General features: G+C 39.4%; 1 protein-coding gene across 2 annotated transcripts in view; it reads left to right on the top strand.

Moving 5' to 3' along the window:
• LOC145986573 (glycoprotein-N-acetylgalactosamine 3-beta-galactosyltransferase 1-like) overlaps positions 1–22642 on the top strand; it is a 115350-nt gene that overhangs the window by 5696 nt on the left and 87012 nt on the right. Inside the window, exon 2 of one of the 2 annotated variants that reach the window (XM_083120735.1) lies at positions 19239–19385. In XM_083120735.1, the coding sequence (XP_082976861.1) occupies positions 19370–19385 (16 nt within the window). In that variant the 5' untranslated portion in view covers positions 19239–19369. Of the gene's footprint in view, positions 1–19142; positions 19386–22642 lie in introns of those variants that run through there. The other variant, XM_083120736.1, reaches the window with a different exon arrangement.

Below are 22642 nucleotides of genomic sequence, written 5' to 3'. Positions count from 1 at the left end.
CGACGGGGGAGGGGGGGGGAGCATAGCCCCATTGCCCTCCCCTTCCCCTGTGTATGGGCCTGACTGGTCAAACTTTCGATTGCAGAATTCTAATCCAGTCTTGGGAAAGTGACCTACTTTTTAAAAAAATATTTTAGCTCCAAAATTGATCCAGTTACAGTTACTTAAAAAATTAAAGTGAGCAGTGGTGGCTCAAGACTTTTCACGAAATGGGGCTGTAGTTATTTAGATCCTTTTTACATTCATCCATAATTTCAAAACTTTGTAAATGAGAGACAGGGTAGTAAATTCAGAGAATCTTATTTGGTGCCAGTGCCCACCAAAATTAATAGGGCAACGAAAAACAGCTTTGCGGAAAAAGTGAGTGCCAAGATTCTCTGTCTTAATTTGAACATTAATATAAATTTAGTTCTCTATGAAAAGTGAAGTTTAAGTTTTCAAAGCTACACTGGTCAAAACAATTAGGGGAGCAAGCAAGAAATCCCAAAACCAAAGTTGGAAAGTCAAAAGTAGCAATGTATGTTGATGAAGTGTGTGTGTCCTTAACCAGTACAATTCATCTGTGATGAATCATCAGCATGAAGAGCTCTCTAGTGACACCATAAGGCACGTGGCAGAATTTGTGATATGAGGAGCAATCACGAGGTCACTTGGGAACACCGGTTTTGTGGTGCTGGCAGACCGTAAGTGCAGGTGGGATTCAGTTGAGTAGTGTTGAATAGGAACGATGGCAGAACAACACGATTTAGGGGAATCTAGCGCATGGAGAGCCATTGGGAGGATGGAAGCAGGGCAAACATAACGTGAGGTGGCTGCAGCCCTTGGTGTGTCACGCAGTGTCATTTCCAGGTTGTGGACACGATTTCAACAGACAGGTACAGTACGAAGGAGGCCTGGGCAAGGTCGCCCACGGTCAACAACAGTTAGGGAAGACCGGTACTTAGCATTGTCGGCTCGCAGGAATAGGCAGCAAACTGCAACTGACTTGCAACGTAGCCTTGTTTTGGCAACAGGACGAAGAGTCTCGGGCCAAACTGTACGAAATCGCCTGCGGCAAAGGGGTCTTTATGCAAGAAGACCAATGGTGTGTGTCCCTCTGAATGCCCAACACCGTAGGGCCCGCAGACAGTGGGCTGTGGAACATCGTGAGTGGGGACATGGAGAGTGGAGTTCAGTTCTCATCTGGAGGGAACATGGGACTTGCAATTATCCCGCACATGTGCGCGAAGTGTCTCAGTATGGTGGCGGTGGCTTAATGGTATGGGCAGGGATCAGTGTTGGTCAACGTACCCCCCTGCACATTATCCGGAACGGTACTTTGACAGCCTTACGGTACCGGGATGAGATCCTCAGGCCTCATGTTGTCCCAATGGCTGCAGATATCAGTGATCGTTTCATTTTTGTGGACGATAATGCCCAACCTCACCGAGCACGTCTGGTTGACACCATGCTACGGGATTTGGGTATCGAACGAATGGTATGGCCAGTGTCCTCCCCAGACTTGAATCCCATTGAACATGTGTAGGACACACTCGGAAGAAGCGTTGCTGCTCGGCCAGCGCCGCCTACAACTCTGCAACAGTTGGAAATGGCCCTTCTGGAGGAATGGGTGAATATCCCGCAGGCTGTCGTTGATAACCTTATTGGTTCCATGCAAAACAGATATGCAGCTGTCATAGCAGTTCATGGCGACCACATGCCTTATTAGAGGTATGGATCTGTTGCGTATCTGTCCATTTCTGTTGTCTTATCACCGTGCTGTTCTCCTGATTTTGTGCAGTACCTTGCAGAAATCACCCCTAGAACTCTGTTGTGCTAATGACTCAATAGACATGTATTGTACTGGTTGAGGACACACTCACCTAATCAAAACACATTGCTACTTTTGACTTACCAACTTTGGTTTTGGGATTTCTTGCTTGCTCCCCTAATTTTTTTGACCAGTGTAGATCTGAATCAAAATTATTGTAGATTTACTCGCATTGCCTACCTTTTATCACATATACAAGTAAGATTTCCATGTTTTAAGTCTGTACTAATCCAAAACGAAAGTACAGTATGCTTGAGATTTGGTTGCTTGTGCCTAATACATATGCAACAACCACCATAGTATATCACACATAGGTTAATTGACTCTCAGGCATGAATTTAAGGGAGATTTCCAGATTTCGACATTGAAGTTATGGAAGATTTAGTTTCGGGAAATTTTGCTCATTTTAACATGCAGTGTCACTTCATCGAATGTATATGGAATGGATGATATTAAAGATAGAAATTAATTTACGTTTTATGTAATGTAGAGTTCACAACACAGAATACAGATTTATAAATTTGCAAATGTCTTAATCCTAACCTACATGTATTTGTCTGCTGATGCTGCAGAACCAAGCATCTAGCATCAATCAACTACTGCAAGATACAGTGGCACTTCCACACATCGAAGGCTTGAGGTTTTGCATGTCTCGCCAAACTTAAATTATATCGGAATGAATTCAAATTTCACAATCTTGATTGTTAATGAAATATACAGGAGAAATAGAATAGACCGGCAGTAGAATACGTGAGCTGGGAGGTTAAAGAAAATAGCTCTAATATGGGAGGGTTGGTCACCCTATTCACAGGGAATGAATGCTTTACTGTCAATAGTGAGCTACCAGTCTCATGATTGGAATCATTCTCAATCTCATATGAAAGTTTAATTTGGAGTACCAATAAATATGATGAATTTGGGGTTACTAATCTGCAAAAGTTTGAAATGTTCCCCTAATGTGCTAGTCATGTCTCCCTGTCTGTATCAGGTAATGGTATATCAGTAAGTTTAGGTGAACTGATAGACCTACTGAATAGTATCTGGACACAGCTTAAATAAATTATTTGTCAATATATCTGAAACCAATAAATATGAAGATCTGAAATTTTCTAAACTTAAAGATTTGCTAATACTAATTTAACATGACATGTTTTATTGCCTTGTCTGTTAAAGAGAATAATTTCATTACATGTTGAAGTTTTTATGAACCAAGACATTATCATTCAAAAATTCGGTCAACTGCTGTAGGTCTAGTTTACTACGTACTTGCAATTTGCAAATCTGTAACGTAACCCCATGGTACGTAACCTATCATGTCTCATTCAAATGCCACCATCTCAACCAGCTTTGCTGCAATCAGTACATGCATCTTGTCATGTCATCTGGGTGTGATAGCTTGATTGAACCTTAAACCTTCATTATCTTGTTTGAATTTTGAAATACCTGTTTAATGTTCATTTCAAATATTATTTGCATACTATAACACTGTAACCTATATTACTCAACCAATATTGACTAGAAGTTTTTTTGGCACATACTTAATTCTAGATAATCTGTAACTTGTACAACATGTTTCATGCATAAACTGTAAGCTTATTCTTTCATTCGTTACTAATAACCATCTAAAATTAACATTAATTTCATCTGTAATTATAAATAATATAGAAAATGCTGTTCACCATTGATCTCCTTAATTAGCACTCTCCTGCTTATTAGGCAATAAAATACTTGAAGACGATTCCACAAGTAAATCTGATACTCCTGTCTCAGTAGAGGATTATGATTGATATTAGGAGATGCAATATTTTTTTCTGTTCTGTAATTTCAAAGAAAGATAAATTCAAACAACATTTTCGGATAAGATACCAGGATTTCTTGTAGGAAGAAAAATGTGTGGATTTTGCAAACATCACACATGAAACTGGTTTTACAATTTTGTGAGCCACTGGTCAAGATCCATTTAAGTAACATAGAAATGATGTAGAGAGGGACAGAGGGCTACTGTATTTCTTGGATATAAAATTCACTTTCATTGTCACTGGGCAGTTTGTGCAGTGAAAAGTCAGGGAAGGGGAAGGACCTGCTCTACCTCCAAACACTTGTGGCATGATTCTATGTGTAGCCACCTGCTTTGAACTGTCACCAACCAGCTCAAAGTTTTCAACCAAGATCATTAAGCTGATCATTTGGATAAAGACCAGAAAGTTAGATCAAGAAAATTTCCTTGTGGAAGAAAGGGAGTTATGTATTATATGTTACTTTTGCTATTAGTCAGTTGAGTAAGTTACTGAGTGCCAGTTCCAATTACATATTTAAAGAAGTGCCTGAGTTACACCTAAAAAAACTGTTACCTGTAACTGTGTTGCACTAGTCTATTTATTATAAATTTGCCCATTCTATGTCACATGAATTTACGTGAGTGGGGACTGAATGACCCCATCCTGAATTACATTGTATTTTTCTCAAATTGACAAATCTTGTTTCTTGTGCCATAAAATTTAATTCAAGATGTGGGAACCGTAAATGCCATAGATGTTTTGTCCTGAAATGTTAACCTGTATTAATGAATACCTTCATATCTTTTAGTTTTCAGTATTGACCCAGATGAGCCCAACCCAATTTTTTTTTTTTTTTTGCCATGCACATATTTGAATAAATTTTCACCTTATTAAGTTAGAAATATTTCTGAAAACAATATTTAGCAGAGCTTTTAATTCTTCCGCTGAAGAAATTAATTGCTTTTTTCTTCTTCTTTTTCCAAGTCTTATGTCCATTTAGTGTGTATTTATGTATATGAAAGGCTATCATAAAGTGTGTTATTTAGACCTATACATTCTGACTGACCACTGGAGAAAGCCAGCCATCAACTCTAGAATTTGAAATGACATCCGGAACCAACGGGAAAATATGTCTCCCTAAGAAGAAAGTCTGCATTTTTTGTCAAATCTATGAGGGTGAACTTGTTTGCTTTTCTGGGTTCGGCACCTCCAGCTTTTGAGATGCCACCAACTCCAACTTCCTTAGTCAACAGCATTCATCAACCTCAGAATTCATGTTGTTGGTCCACAGTAGCTCAGTTGGTAGAGCATCTGGCCACCATGTGGAAGAGACCCGAGGTATGTGATCTGGACCAGGGATTTTTCCAGTAATTTCCCTGTTTCTGCACGACTCTGAGACCCACCCAGCCGTGCATAAATGGGGAGGGGGTTGATGGTGGCCAGGCTATCGCATCATCCCAACTATGGTTGAGATCAAGAATATGTGTAGTTTTACCTCCACATCACTCCATGTGCCTTCATGGCATGTGTGGACATGCACAGGGGTACCTTCAACTTACCTTACCAAATTTCATGTTTGTCTGGCCACTGTCATCTGCAGACCAGGATGGAGTTTTGCCCAGATCTACAATTTCCTATTTTCCCTCGGGATAATGTGTAAAGTGTGAAGATTACATCCTGCCATTGATAATGGTACTCATCATTCAGTTGTTCCCTGTACTGCCAAAGTATATGGGTGGACTTACTATAGTTAGCCAGGCAGTGGCCCAAATCTCCTTTCTTTTTTGTATGTACGAAACTACACCTGATGGCATCAGTCTCAGAGTAGCAAACCAACTTCTTCATAATTCTTGGATGTGCATATTGTTTTCCTTGTACATTTTTATTTTCATTTGTGGTTGTTAGAACTAAACAGAGTTAGTTGGTTTAAATGTAGGTGGTTTTAACAATAGTTACATTTTAGCCAAGCTTAAAACCATTCCCCTCCCAAAAAAAAAAATCCAATCTTTTTTTTCTTTCTCTTTTTAATCATTGGTGAAATTGATAAGTACAATGGTTAATCTTTCGCATTCAAGTGATACTTAGGTACAAATTGAATAAGATCAACTTGAAATAATTTTACCACAAACAAATTGTAATTTTCATGATTGAAGGTGGTTTGTTTATGGCTGAAGTAGGCCAAGGCCATGATTTGTTGATCTCTGTGGTGGAGTGGTTAGCACAGCATGCTACAACATCGGAAGACCTGGGTTCGAATTGTAGCCTGGCTATGGATGTTCTTTGTAAGTGTCCCTTCATGCATCATATCATCCATCATTCTTCTGTGTTGCAATTAGACAGTAGTGGCAGAAGAGCTACACTTAATAACACAAATAAAACTGTGTACTTCAGCCTTCTGGTGTGTTTTAGTAGCCATGTGAATGTGTCAATCTTCATATTTTGTTTGTAAAATTGAAGAAAACTGTAACAGTTACTTTAGGTTTTTTCTTGTCTTTTCCTTCCCTCGCCATTTTTGGTAACTAAAAATCGTACATAATGTAGCAGTCAAGAGTTATTGTATTTTGACCATTGCATCGGTGTTCCTAATTTCTTTTGCATGTATGCACACCATACACAAGGGGCCCATAAGTGTGGAAACATCCCTTTTTCTTTTGCATGTGTGCGCACCATATACAAGGGGGCCCATAAGTGTGGAAACATCCCTTTAAAACAAATACGGAAACAGGAATGAAATATTCCTATACATAATATAGGAAAATGGGAATACGGGACCTTGGTGGCCCTGAAATCATAACTCTATGGTTGCGTTTCAATAAATTCATGCGTGCATGACAAGCATACCACTTCCTGAGTCAAGCTGTTCTTGATTGGATGACAGCTGTCCATTTGACAAGGAGCCTCCCATGCTTAATACAGTTTATACTTGACCACAATTTCGGCTTTGAGAGTGGACAACCAAACTGATTTGTGTGTTTCATCTGACCATTATGTGAAGCTTGTTTCCTGTGGAGAAATACTAAATCCTGTTCAGTGACTCCATGTGGTACTTAATAGGATCCTCAATTGAGGATGCGAGACCTGATTGAACCTTTCATACGATTTTTTTCCATCTGCAGTTCAGGAAGGCATCGCAAGGGGTCCAACAGGAACCTCAAACTTGCAACTTAGTGCAATAGCAAATTAATTAAAACATGGTTCTGTTAGACAAATTTAGATACCAGCAACTCTTGAAATCAAAGAAAAATGATAGGGACCCAGAAGAGAAGTGTAGCATAATATTGAAAATTTATCACATTTAGCTCAACAGTTAATGTATACATATTACTACTCTACACACAAGTTAGTATCTACATCCAACACCAGAATTAGGGTATAATGTACATCTTGCATTGGAATAATTAATAGTAATGCGTCCCATCTTTATACGTTTTTATTTCTCAATGAAACCTCCCCCTCCACGCTAATACAATCATCCAAGTTTTTCACTAGTGCTTCAATATCAGCAGCATAGAAGTATTTCTCAGTATGTTTGACTTCATCACTGCTGAAATTATAGCTTTCGAGTAACTCCCTTAAGAGTCCAGACAGGTTAAAGTCTCTTGGAGCAAGGTCCAGACTGCAAAAGAAGTGTGGCACTAACTCCGAGCTGAGAATCTGAGTGTGCAAATCATGTGGTGGGCAATATTTTGGCGTACATTGTCTTGCAGAGAGCTGTCTTAGTACCAAACGTGTGCTAACTTTCCGGAACTGTAGGTGTTCATAAATGATTGTTCAAATTTCCCACAGAAAGTTCTTTAAGTTAGGGATGTGTTAACCGTCTGTTTTCGAGGATCAGACATACCACTCACCAGGGGCAGCACCAGGGGGACACGAGGAGGTGCTTGCGCACCCCTTAATTTTCTTCCACACCCCCTTCAGCACCCCCTACGTTTAACTAAAAACACTAACCCTTAGAGTGTCATATTATGTCATGTCGTCATATTGAGTGCCGAATGTTAAGTACTGAAGTAAGACCGTTATTATTGTGACAGGCAAGCAATGAAAGAGATGTCGATACACATACTTTCCTGTACTGGCGGCAGCCTCTATAAAGAGCAACGGCCGTTTTTAATTTCGTCAGCATTGTTGTTATGAATATTTCATCGTTTGTATCTTCAAGTGGTCTGTTTGGTTTTCAATAATTGCCTATAGCTTAATATGAGTTGTTTATTTTCCTCCTGCTTGTTCTTCCTCGCACTGAAGCAAAAATTTCAGTTGCTTTCAAAGGTAAGGTATCGGGAAATTGTAGTTAATGCGAGTTGTAACATGAAGGGTAGTTTTCTTGTTAACACGTTCTATTTATTTGTTCCACGTAACATGTCTAGTAAACTCACCATTTCAGGCTTCTTTTTTTTTTTTTTTTTTTTTAAAAAACTGTTAGGAAGATGCCCAATGTTCACGAAGAAATTTTACAGTTCGTTGGGGATAGTGCGGCAGAAGGAATTTTAACGAAGACGAAGTTGCTGTGCACTTCGCGTTTTGTCCTGAAGTAGCAGACGCAAGGTACTATGTATTTTGTAGTACCTCCATTGGTTACATTGAAAAGGTTCAAAAATTTGTTTTTAAAGACAAGGGTAATATCATTTTGTATTTCACTACATAGTTCAATAAGACTGTAACCTGTATCTGAATGTTTGCACTGTATGAACACTATCTTGGAGTATAAGACTATATCATCATATCATATCATCATGGACGTCCAGGGGGGGGGGGGCAAGGGGGCACAGTCCCCCTGGAAAATGGATGTCAATCTAAAGTTATATACTTCACACATATAATTTCATTTCAGTCAGTAATTTATGTTAATCAGAGGCGGCGATTAGGGGTGTAGTTGCTCCCCGCTTTTTGCTATTTTTTGGCCTCGCACTATCTACCAAGGGGAAGTAAACTGTCCTTGCCTCCCTTCCCCAGTTTTGAAAGGTTGCATGTGTGTTTCACGTTTTCTTTAATTTCAGCATCGCACCCCCTAAATTTCTTTACGCACCCCCTCAGCAACCCTAGATGATTAATCCTTGCGCCGCCGCTGCCACTCACTAAATGTTCACATGGACGAATGCTGTGGACTTTGAGCCACTCGACCAGCATTGTCTTGCACTGGTACATGGTTGTCAGACAGACAGTCATTGTCAGGGTTGTAAAATTATGCGTAAGAATGGTTTTCTCCTTGACATGTAAATATTCATTAAGAAATCACTTAGGAAAGATTGTAAAAATACAGAAACAAATGTACAAATCCATGGATTTTAAGATGTTGCCTCGAAAAGGATAGAGAGAGAGAATCGTGTGAGAGAAGAGAGAGAAGGGAATGGCGGAGTGGTTAGTCTTTCGCCCAGGCCGGCAAGAGAGAGACACACACCCTCTCCCCCTCCTCCATGTCTCCCCTCTCCTTCAAAAATACCTTCTTAACCCCCCCAATCGGAATCCCGCCTTGCCCCTATTTCTCTCGCTTTCTCTTTTCCTTCTTTTTTCTTCCCTTTCCTTCTCGGCCACCTACCTCTCTTTGTGCAAGGAAGTGAATGGGGTGTGCAGGAAATATATCCTTCTTCCTCTCCCAGAGAGAGAGGGGGGGAGAAAATGAAGAAGAAGAAGCTGAAGAAAGAGGAAGAGGAAGGTGATCTCATTTCACCCATTATAATTTGGTTTTGGGGGTGGGGATTGAGGGATTGAATACGTCTTCTCTTTCACTCTCCCTCACCTAGGTACTTCCCCGTTCACCTTACTACCTCTCTCTCTCCCGCCTCCCCACACTCTCTGTCTCTCTCTCTCTCCTCTCTTTGTAACTAACAATCCAGATATAACAAATTCTTCATAATGTATTATTCCGTTATGCATTATTTAATTACATGCCATTAAAACAAAACCAGTAGGATATAGTTGCATATAGATTGCAGATTATGCTTACAATTATGCTCTCCATATTGTCACCACCTCTTTCTCCTTGTCGATTATTTAGGTTAGCTTATTTTGCTTAACTAATTTACATCGCAGATCTACTCTTAAATGCAAAAAAAGATCAATTTTCTGCATGTAATGTTTGTTTCCTAATCTAGTTTCAGAGGTGCAAGTTAACAATCGTCCAGTGGTGTATTATTTCTGGAAATGTTAAAGATTTTTTTTGTTGATTATCATACATAATAACACTTTACCATGCACTATAAGCCATGCAGTACTTGTAACATTATTACAGGTATTTAGTTCAAAATATTTTGAGGATAATCTATGATAGTGAAAAAATTCAGTCATGTGTTTCTGCAGTCTGTTGCCATGAGTAAAGAACTTCGGTGGCATGGTGATAATGCCTTGTAATCAAGTGGCCCGAGTTCATCCCCTGTGGAGGCATAATGTAACAAGCATATAAAGAACAGCCAGCAGTTGGCTCTGTACCAACAGCAACTTTAATCACACTAATGATTAGGTGTTCACCACGTTACTTTTGATCTCGGTTTATACTGTAGGTCCAGTACCGATTAGCATATCAGAGCATAAAGTGGGCTTCGATCGAACTTCGTGTATAAAGGAATGCCTAGTGCGTAGTTTAATGGGGTGTAAGGGGTGGGCTTCTGCTGAGGCACCAAAAGTCAACCTTACTTCCCTGTAGGACAACCTGGGATCTGGTTCTTGCAGGCCATCTCTGGCACCTGGATCCACAGTCAGGATAATCCTCTGTGGAGTCACGTTGTCCTTGTGTGTGCCGAGTGACCCTTTACAGAATCAGCTTTTAATAGGTAAGGAGATTTCATCCTCGGAAACAGTCAAGTGTTAGTTCTTGTTATCAATTATTGAGTTTTAAAAATTGAGTGAGAGAAAAAGGTCTGTTCAATCAATTCTTGCAAATTATAACATGACAATTTCAGAGAATAGAACAAAGTCAATGGAAATAAATAATATAAAACTTCCTACTTTGAAAATAGTGATAAAATATAAAATAATTGAACAGATAACGGAGTTTTGCAACCCATATTTCACATTTCGAACACCAAAAAAATGTTGAGAAAAATGTAATAAAAGATGATAGATTAAGTGGAATTTTGGAAAACAAATGAGATAAGAAATTAAAATTAGATACTATAACACAATGTCAAAACCGGCTCTTTTATATGGTAGCGAATGTTGGACTATTCGTCAACATGATAAAACTAGAATAAATTGTCCACAAATGAAATTTTTGCTGTCTTGAAGTGGAGTAACCTTACGAGACCAAATCAGAAATGAAGAAATCCGAAATAAATGGAAGGTCGAAGCAATGGTGCAAGAAATTTTAAAATATCAGTTATAGTGGAATCAACATGTTCTGAGGATGTGAAATAGCCGTTTACCGCGAAAATTATTGAATTACAGACCAAAAGGAAAAATAAATGTAGGAAGATCATATCGCCGATGGAATGATCAATTTTTGTAGTCCCAGAACGGGCTTTGGTTACCCAGACCTGCAAGAGGAAGGAGAAGAGTGAGGGAATTTTATTGGACTTCTTTTATTTTCTTATATTTTAATTAAGGGGCTTGTCCACGTGTTGTGTGACGGCATATGTTCTGATGTGCCCATAATATAAAAATCAATGAAGCAAACATAGTTCCATGATATTAATTTCTACAATAGAAGTTAGCAAGTCCTGAAGTAACGAAACTAGATTTTATCTTTGTCATGTCAGACTGGCTCATCGCCACAAAAACTAAATGTCAAATAATCAATCTTAATTAATTGAGATCAGTCCATATTATTTCCACGTATGTGCGACAGAAACAAGTAAACTCACGGTATGAACCAAACTGCAAATGAGGTTCTCCCGACTCCTCCAAATACATCATTGAGTCCAACAAATATCTTTCAAATCAACTTCGTGCTCAGATAGACTCATCAGACGGGATCTACAGATCCAAACCACTGTGCAATGTGCGTGATAGAACCCGGGACCCTTTGACTACCCGGCGGCATCATTATCACTACGCCAAAGGAAGGCCCGTCCTTGCTTCTGGACCTTCAACATTTATGTCAGGAGGCTAACATCACGCAACTTGAATTACACGAACATGCGAAAACTGATCGTAGGTTATTAGCACCTGTGAGGTGTTCAATTGGGAAAATACTGAAGAAGGCCACGTGCTGACGCAAAGTGAAGATTACCTGTGTTGGCGTCGGAACTACAAAACCGTTAGTGATGCCCTTGTACCAAACTCTTCGCTTTCAATCACGTCCAGTGGTTTTATTGATGATTTAATATTCGTCCTCGTTTTCAATCATACGTATAAGCCGTCCGATGCTGATGAGCTGATGCTTTTACAAATTACACTCCTCAGTGAAATGAGGTAGGGCCATACATGAGTTTCTAAATAACATCTCGATATAAATAATTGAATTACTGTAAGATCTGCTTTGATGTGTAATTTATTACTATTTTTAATTGCGATGTGTTCATGCGATTGCTACGTATGAACAAAACAAGCACAAACTAAGCAGTTCTTCCCTTCATATTGCATACCCGGCAAAATCTTCTATTACTTTTTAAGCATATAAATAATCATTGTACAACGTATGGAGCTTTGATTGTTATTTAACGTCGCTTTTCTGCCTATTTTGGCTAATCGCGACGATGAGGATGAGTGATGATATGATGAAATCGATAATGGGACACTCGCAAAGAACACCCAGGCCGGAATTCGAATCAGGGACCCCTGTCGTCGCAGCGCGCTGTGATAAAAACTTGAGAAAGGGAGTGGAGAGTAGATTAAAATAGAGAAAAAGAAGAACGAAAAGAAGAAGAGAAGAGTGCAGTGGAGTCGGAAATCTAAGACAGGAGAGTAGTGGAGAAGAGTGGGATGGAGACAAGAGGCGAGAAATGGAAGGAGGGCGATATAAGATAAAAGCAGAGGAGAAGGAGAAGGGAAGACCAGAAGAGACTGGAGACGAGAGGAGAAAAGATGTAGTTGCAGAAAATATCGTCTCTGCGTCAAGAATTGATGCATTGATCAAATTATCGACATTAAACATTCAATAACATTTTAAAATGTATTGGAGAATGTATTAGATGGGTGCGAAATGCCTTTTGGTTGAGTCAGAGCAAGAAAAACTCTTCCACGTAAGATCTTTTTTACCTGCGATTATACCACTAAAAACATGAATGTAATTTTAATATTTATAGGAATTATCCAATTTTTCTCCACTTCTCGGTTCGTTGAAATGGAGGTTTTGTTATTTCCCCTCCCCCCGTCGTTAATTCCAAACTAAAATCATTCCGTTTCACACGGCGTGGGCAATGAACACAATGGGATATGTCTAAAACTTACGAAAATTTTCAAACACGTTCGTCATTGATTTTGTTCGTGACCAATCAAAGCAAATGCCTCTGTGTGACATAAAAACCCTGTAAAACCTTTAAAAATATGTAAGAACCTAAAAGAAGGCTTGATTTGGGCTCATAAACCTAAAATAGGTTCTACCAAGCAAGATATATTTTTTAGGCACTATAGAACTTCATCAGTTGTTTGGTGTTTAACGAACCGCTGACAGAACTTATTATTTCTTACATACCTGTAAAGGAAAAATAGGTTAAAAACCTAAAATCTCAGGTATACTAATAACACAAGTGTAATGTCGGAAACTAAAATATTCTGACCAGTTAAAAGCTGAGGCTGTAAAGGGGCACTCAGCACAAAAGACAGGGCAACACAGTCCTACGAATATTATACTGGCCGCAGGTTCAGACGCCAGAGTCCTGTTAGTCTGCAAAATGCAGTCTAGGGTGTACTACGTGGAAGCGAGGTTGGCCTTTATGCCTCAAGTCCAGAATGTGTGTGGCCATAACTTTATATCCCCTTCGCGCCATTGTGCCACGGTGCAATGCACAAGGGATAGCATTACCTAGGCGTATTATTTAGTGTATAATACTTGTTACTGCGCGACTCCTCTGCAACCCTACTTCAAACGGAGTCAACTAATCGGAAAAGGAAAACAAAATCCCATTAATGCACCAAACTTGGAGTAAATAGTTGGCGATTGCATACAAATAAAGAATAACCTTGGTTGCCTCTTTCGGCGGCTGTTCCCACACATCGCATGTTGCAATCACTAATGCTTCTGGCATGACCAAACTCTCCATCTAGCTAATTTGCCCCGGGGACGGTCCTTGTGACCTACAACGCTGGAAGCAGCATCCATCGACTAATCAAGGTCTGCTTCGGCAGTCGGTAGCTTGGATATTGGAGATGACACCGGTCGTTCATCATCTCCCGTGAAATAGACAGTTGATTTGGAATCGGTTGCTCTTCGTCCATTGCGGAGAATGAAATATTCTGAGCACACCCAAATGGTACATTTTAAGATGGATGGAATTTCCTTTTTTCTACTGATTGCAAAATTAACACCACCTCATGAATATACGTAATATTTTTATTTTTTTTAAAAAAAAAATCTTGTATATGTTGTCAGTTAAATGCTTTTGAGGCCAAGTGCAGGTTAATGCTAATGATAGTGTAGCTCACGAGACGAGACATTAACGTCTTGTTTTCTTTTCGAGACGAGACAGTTGTATATTTTCAAGACGAGACGCGAGCCCAGACAGACGAAATTCTAACCTCGTCTCCCGGACAAGACTAATACTAATATTGTAATTTCTCAAAATTAAGTATTTTGTATTTTGATTTCATAACGTTAAGGTGTATTTTCCGCGCCCTATATTTTTAGAGCACCTACGATTTAAATTGTATTGCTTAGTATTACAAGTTATTCGGATTACAAGATTTACAAGCATTATTTTCGAAAGCCCCGACAATATAAAGTAAGTGGAGGTATAAGATACGTATATATTTAATATATAATGAATGCGTTGTTACTATTGAATTATTGAAAATAGTATAAAATAATCTATATCATGTATATATGTGGGGCATCCTTTCGATTCCAACGTCCATACTTGAGTTACGCATACAGTACATGTAAACCATATGAGATCATACGACATATTGTAGGACTACAAACAACTTGCTGTCATCGTACACGGTCTAATTGGCACCAAATCTTCTGCTCTGCACAGAATTATACGTTGCTCTTGTTATTTTTATATACGTAGTTTACCCGGATAAAAGATGAACCTAGGTTTCACTGCACACCGATTTATAGAAGGAAAAAATGAAAACTCTTGCATGTGAAAAACATCGTAACACGTCATTTACAAATAGCCTTGAATTCTCTGTTACAGATAACAGTGTGCTGCGACAACAATAAAACGTCCTTGCATTTTTTTTTTAAACTGTTGCCTCGAACTACTGTAATACATGACAGACAACAGTAAATTCGTTTTCAGTTAGAACTGAATTTCCTTGGAATAGAAGCAGTGGCGTGTTGTTCGGACTTCATCGGGTTGTATCAATTCGCACACCTTAAAAGCATAACATGTAAAAAGATGAAGCAATAAATCATTGACACGTTACTTTTTTTTTTTGCCTACACACGCTACTGTCAAGATGGCATCTTCAAACAAATTGTTCATATTATATTGAATTCGATATTGCCAAATGTAATTAGACATACAAACACTATTTTAAGTGGACGAAGTTTGAGCTCAGGTTTTTGAAATCCATGTGAAACTGAGCAAGCTTGCTGTGTTCAGCTTTCATGTTTTAACAATCATCTGAGGACTACGAGGGATAGTGGAGAAGAGTTTACCGTATTTTGATTTCGCAGAAACAGTAGAGATGTTTGGTTGGCAATATGATTTACATACAGGCATCATTAATCTTTAGTTTTGTGACACACGACCTTGACCGTGAAAGTAGCACTGTTTTCAACAAAGGAAGAAGTAAGCATGGCAGGCATGGAGAATAGTAATAGTGGACAAAGGATGAAGCGAGGACCGTTGTTCGCTATGAATCGACAGGTTGAATGCCCTGCACCGAAATTCATAATCGGCTGGTGGAAAGGTCCTGACGCAGTATCAAACCAATGGAGCGGTGATGGTTCCAGCTTTTTCGAGACCAGCAGCAAAGTTATGAATAAGGCTAGACCTGAATTGCCGTCAACAGCCACTGGAGATGAAAATATCATACCAATTGATGAACGAACTGATTAAAGGGAACAGACGACTGAATGTGGATGACTTCGCCACTGAACTCGATATCTGCCATGCGTCAGTCCACGAAGTCATCCACAACATCCATCAGTACCGTGAAGTGTCATCACATCACAGTTGGTGCCTCGCCAGTTCAATCCTGACCACAAGTCTCAAATAATTGTAGTAAGCCTGCAGCATCTCTTGCGGAGGGAAGTGTGTGTGTTGTGACTGGAGATGAGAGCTAGGTCCACTACTTCACTCGACAGTCGAAAGCTGCCTCCATGAAGTGGAAGCACACGACATCTCCCATCAAAACTAAGTTGAAGGCAACTCCCTTAGCAAACGTTTCCTCTAGGATGTCCAAGATGTTCGTTTGTTGGAATTTGTAGACAGGGAGACCACCAATGCTGAACGGTAGTACCAACCACTGACTGCCATGGTCTTCTGTCATCATGAGTCCTCCTCCTGACAACAACGCGAAATCCCACACGGCGACACCAACTGTCAACCCTGTTGCCACCATCAGTAAGGAGCGCCTGGATCACTCGCCCCATAGTCCTGACCTGGCGTCCAGTGATTTCTGGAAGGGAAGCGATTCACCACCAATGCAGCAATTTGAACAGTCGTTCACCAATTCGTTCGTAATCAAGCCACAGGTTTACGAGCAAGGATTCTCCAGACTTGTGAAGCAGTAAAAGTGCATCGGTGCCGGTGGAGACTATGTCAAAAAATAGGGGAATAATTCCTCTAGAATAAAAACCCTTGCAGATGAGATACTAGGAAAACTTATTTTTAAGTACCGCTCATGGAAATTGGCCACAATTCTTTTGTAAATATTTTCGAGTTACAAATGGAGATTGCTCTTGCAGTCAAATGCTGCATTGTTTGCACATTCTGAGGGCGTTGTTTCTCTTCATATTTCCCTCTCAGCTAATATTTTCTTCCAAACAAGCGATGATCAGCATTGCTTACTAATACTAACACCATCATGGAAAGAATATATACACTTTAGTTTAAATTATCATTGTTGCGTTACGTTAGTCTACTTGTTGACCTCAGAACTAAGATATTCTAAACGTTACAAGGTTAACGTTTGTGCAATCTGAAAAATACATCAGAGGTCAAGGAAGTCGTGTATTTCCGTAATATGCAGCTCTGTAGTCGAGAATATACGGTGGTTTTCGCCGTATACCCTCTGGTTAACCTTATTCGTTAGCGCATACCTTCTACTTTCATAGAAGTTAAATGATTTCATCCATATATTTAATAGAAACATAATCCAAAGTTACTGTTTAACGTTTCGAGAAAGTTAGAGGATACCCTGTGAAAATTTTGTGGTACGCCTACTACAGCACTGGCAATATGGGGTGTATGTTCTTCGTGACGTAGGGATTACGGTTAGCGAGTTGACAACATAATAGTTTCTTTATATTTTCGTCTATTGTAATACTTCTGGAAAAGGCATTGAAATATCAGACTGGTGAATACCCTTGCTGTGTATGTTGCCTATACTATAGAGATGAGAACGAGACAGATGTTTATAAATCGGAACGAGGTCGAGACAGTGCCAAGTCTCGTCTCGTCTCGCCTTGTCTGGATAGCATCCATGGAAAGAAAATAAGGGGGGTTCCTGCCCCTTGGATTACCGCCATTGGCCATGTAATGGAGATATTTGCTTACCCAAAATTTTATTTCGGAAGGGGCTTGACCTCAAGCCTTACGCACACACACACAGCCTACGCACCATCCTGCGGTGCGTATGACAATAGCGTCGTGCAGGTTCAATTCACTGACCATGGATAATACAGTTTGGAATTCCTGACTTTTAAACATAAGACGCTGAGAGAAATATGTTTTTTTTTTTACTACTACTACTACTACTACTACTACTACTATTATACCATGCACACACAGACACGCATTGAGCTTTGAATTCTTCTTTAAGCTGAAGTTTTCGAAACCGCGAGCAGAACACTGCTTTCCCGATGGAGTAATGGTAACATGTCGCCTTGTAATCAAGGGTGTTCAGGGTTCGATACCCAGTGGGGTCACACAGTGATTCGATTTCCACATTAAACTGTCGGTCCAGTCCCCATTAGCCTATCCGTGTGTAAAAGTGGACTTAATAAAGCAAAACTCAAGAACTAAACACAAATAAATTAGCTTTAAAATATGTTTTACAGAAATATGTATAAATTGAATGATTCTGAAGAAACTCTTTGCTCCAGTAAAAAATATCTGAATAGATGATTTCGATCATTTTAAGATCCAACTTGGATGAATTTTCCCCACATTTTTTCCCATGAAAATTGTATTTTTCAATCCTACATTTGCTATCATGACTCCTTGGACGTCGGGACAGGGTGCCCCCCTGAAATTAGCATCGTTCATTTAATGTTACTAAAAATCAGAAAACATGAAATGTTTATTATTAATAACAGGAATATAAAGTTCACTTAGTATTCCAACAGAATAACAAAAGTAAAAACTTCGTCAGAGAAAAAAAAAATGGGTATAAATACAGGAAGAGGTTATGTTTTCATATTGTATCATTTAATGCAAAGAATAAATGGTTTCACACTTTTCAAAATTCCAAAATTAGTGTTTTATGTAAGAGGTCACATTAAGTTTTATAGCTTTTTCTTGAATAAGATATGTAACAGTTAATAACAAAGTAGAGTAACTATGCATTTCAGTACGCTAACAGCCTGAAATGTGATAGATATTCACTCCTCTGGTGAATCGATTAGAAGTGTCTCCCAATGGATTTGTAATAATAATGATTTGGAATAAATAGGTTTTTATTATATTATAGCTATTATTGTACAATCATAACCATGAAAATAGTAATAATAATTATGGTTTTTACTTTTGAAGTAAAAGCGCCGGCCTCCGTGGCAGAGTGGTTAGCACAACGCGCTACAACTCCAGGGGTACCAGATTCTAATCCCGGTCTGGCATATGTTGAATTTGAATTTTGAATTTGAATTTAAAATTGTGGGTGCGTTAGCACTAAGGCTATTTTGCACCCGTCACATTATACGGGATCCAGCCCCTTATCGTTACAAATAACAACTCTATCGTTGCAGAAATAAAATCATAAAATATTAAAATGTTCTGACTTTCGTTAAAAGCTGAGGCTGTAAAGGGGCACTCAGTACACATAAGGACAAAAGAACAGGACAGGTCTGGCATATGTGTTCTCTGTGAGTGTTCTTTCATAAATTTCATTACTCATCTTCATCTCCGCAATTAGCCAGAAGTGGCAGAAAATCGGAGTAAAATAAACCAAATCAATAAAACCATGCCTGGAGCCCCATTAATCCCTCCCATCAGTACGCACTTGACCCTTCCTTGAGTACAGACTAAACTTGGAAGCTCATTTTACTTCCTGTTCCATGGTAAAGAATCAACGAAGACTGTGGCTGGGTAGTCGCCCACTGTTGACAAGAGAGATAAGTGGGTTGCGATATCGCTCGGCTTAGTCGAAGCGCGGCCGCGGGAGAGATCGGTTGGCAGCGTTCACTCTCCTCGAAGCGTTCACCAACGTTGCTTGTTTGCTTGCAGGGACTGACGCCGGCTTCTGCAGGGGGGCGTGTGAGCCAACATGGTGGCGACGGATGGACTCACCGTCAGGGGAACGTGATGGCCCATGCTTCGATGCTCGAGCGCACCAGCAGGACTGATCTTCCCAGAGGATGACCGCTGACCTCGGTAAGTGCTTTGCTGTGACCTTGACATACATGTTGTAATTACTAGCTTTTGAGTACGATATAACGTTCATGATTTTGTAGCATAGAAGACGTCTGTAGTTGATTGTCACGTTTCTGATTTTTCAAGGAACTGGTTTCAATCACGTCTTGCAAAAAACCTTGTGGAACAGTGGTGGAGGAGGATTTGTCGAGTTTGCATATGACCTAGTTCAAAGGTTTATTCCGAATTTGCAATCTGAGATTTAATCTTCCCAACTCTTTATCATCCCTGTTGGGAGACGACGACAGTGAATTAGCAAATGTTTTTACCTTTTTGAGAAGAGCTGGTCTCTTTCACTGTCTGTGAGGAAGTTTTTAGTGCATTCTTTCCTCTTTAATGTGTAGTGTTTGTCTCGTGCAAAACCCTTTACAACCTTGCACTTTTAACTTTTCCCAAGGGGATTTTTAAGCTTTTTACACTTTTTACGTTTAGATCTGTTTTCTAGGTGAGCGGGGCCATGATATATGGTGGCATTCTTCCCTATTTTGTGACTATTATTAGCATTGCCCAAAATTATTAGCTTCCTTAACCTAAATTCAACAACAACAGGCCAAAGCCCTGTGATATTATTTGTTAAGTGTTATATGCTTCCAAAATACCCATGGTACCTTTTTGGCACTTAATAACAGAGGTATTCTTGGAAAACGTTTCGCAATATTGGCATATTTTGGTGGACGTTTTTGCTTCTAATTAACGTACGAAGACGAAATTTTTCATGTTTTTAAATCTTGTAATTATCCATGTACAGCTGTTTAGACCATTTTTGTACGTAACCACAGTTCTGAACATCCCCATGAATTTTCCTCATGGTACGTACTATCACGGAAGCAAAATCATTGTGTCATCTGCCTATATTTGACAAAAACCGAGGTAAACCGACATTGTTATATTTTGTGGTTATAACCATATTTGACGTGGTTTCCCACGTGATCCTGACAGAGATATCGAAATCCGAACTCGCGTTTAATAGACATGTTTTTGTAATATTTACATAACAAAAATTTCAGCCGACTCCCGTACCGGAGTGGTTATCACATCACGCTACGTTGCCAGGGGTCCTGGGTTCGAATCCCGGCCTGGGCATGGATGTTTGTGAGTGTCTATTCATCAATTTCATCCTATCTTCGGGAATTAGCCAACATTGTCACAAAAAGCGAATTAATGTCGGTAATATGAAAAGGGGGAAATAGCGTAAGATAAAATAATATGCATATTGTTGATGACTACTTTATCCTCAATAGGGGAAAGATAGTTAACAATATATGTATATTTTTTTGCGTATCACTAAGAAAGTTTAGGCACAAAAGTCGTAAGATAGTATCAGTGTTCCCTTTGCGATATTTGTAAAGCTGGTGTTACGGAAATATGCATATTATCATAAGAAAAATATCGTGTCGCTTAGGTCTGAAAGCTCCACGACAGAGAGAGTACAGTCGTTTGATTACATTGATTTTGCGTGAACGATTAGCGTGTGATGAGTGCAATACAGACATCCGCAGGCATTTCACTGAGAGCATATAACATTGATTTCCGAGGACACGTTTTTATGCACACACACAAGAGAAAGTGATAGGAAATGGTAGTAATGTTGACGACTGACTGACTCTGTGTGGTGGTCATAAAAAAAATATAGGCTCTCTATGTTTCACAGAAACTTATGGATGCCCCTTTTTCATGATTCTTTATGGGGATGGTGGCTCTCTGGGCATAAAGGAGTGCTTTCAGAATTGCCGGAAGCTTGTTTGCGATTCCGCAGCGCAGGGGAGGTATTTCCGCCAGTACACAGCTGTGTTATGTTAGTAAAGTTGTGATATGATGGTAGAGGAACATTTTTATTTTTAACTCTAAACTTTTGTAGCATGAGAAAGTCTCCCCTTGCGTAGTAATATGTTCTTGTGATTACTTCCCGGATTTGAGAGATGTAAGGGGTGACTTCCCCGGAAGCACCCACATGTCAAACTGTTTTCCACGTAGCACATCCTGGATTATATTATTGCAGGCTAACGAGGCTCTGGCATCTGAACCCTCAGCCAGTATAATACTCTGTAAGGCTTGTGTTGTAAATCCTGCCCATGTTTGTTTGTGATTGTCCTTTCGTCAACTTAGCCTAGCCTCCGTCACGGCGTAGTTAGCACAGCGTTCCGGGTTCGAGTTCGAAAGGACGAAATGACAATCACAGACACACATGGACAGGCCACAACACAACCCCTAGAAACCCCTTTCTTCCTTCCCAACCATAATAGCAGATAGTAAGTCACCTCACCACTTCATATTCAGTGTGCTTCAGGTGGGAAACCGCTCCTGCCACTCTAGAACTTCTACTTCATTTTCACGGCACCTCTATTCTGAACGAACAAGTGGATCATATTCACGGTGTCTCGAAAGTCGCTATCTATTTTGAAAAATAATTGGAATTACCAAAAGCGGGGTTCTGACATGGAAAATACGTATATCGATTAACTTTCTTACATTTGTAGATGGTGTCTTCATCACTGAACAGAATTTGATTAAGTTCATCATCAGTGATATGAGTCTGAAACGGAGACTTTTAAGAATTTACTAGAATTCGACACAAACGAATTAACGTTTTGTAAATACCAAAATTTGCACTAAAGATATATATCTTCATGACACTATAGGGGCATGTTACGTATGTGACATTTCACACACAAATTGTAAGGTTCTAGACACGAGATTTGAACTTCGTGGTGTCTGCTAACAAATTAAATAAAAAATTGAATATGATGGCATAGTCTGAATGCATAAAAAACATTAACAAAAACGTGTTACGTGTGACGCTTTAAAAATGCACCAAAATTTTTTACTTCATTTGTTTGTGAAATATATAGGCTGCAGATAAGTTTTGTTCCTGAAATATGCATTCACAAACATTTAAACCTTAATGTATTTGAAAACAGTAATAATTTTCAGATTAATTTATTTTATTTACCTGGAGTAGGACCAATTTTCGTGGAACGCTCCTATAACATTTTTTAAATAACTTATAATATCATAGGAATTGACTTTATGCTTCTCGCAGGAATGTTAACTTATGTGAAGGCTATTTTTTACCTGTGGCTTATTCCGTTTCTTCCCACAATAGGATGTTACTAGGTTAATCATCCATCACGAGATTCGATGATGCAACAGGATGTGCATGGCTACGTGGCCAGGAACAGAAACTGTCAATTGGTTTAGCCTAGCACGAGCGACTGTTT

The sequence above is a fragment of the Lepisma saccharinum genome, chromosome 4 (genome assembly GCF_977018435.1).
Source record: "Lepisma saccharinum chromosome 4, izLepSacc3.1, whole genome shotgun sequence".
NCBI classification, from domain to species: Eukaryota; Metazoa; Arthropoda; class Insecta; order Zygentoma; family Lepismatidae; genus Lepisma; species Lepisma saccharinum.
Note: the sequence above shows the minus strand (reverse complement) of the source record. Positions and strands in the feature narration are given on the sequence as shown.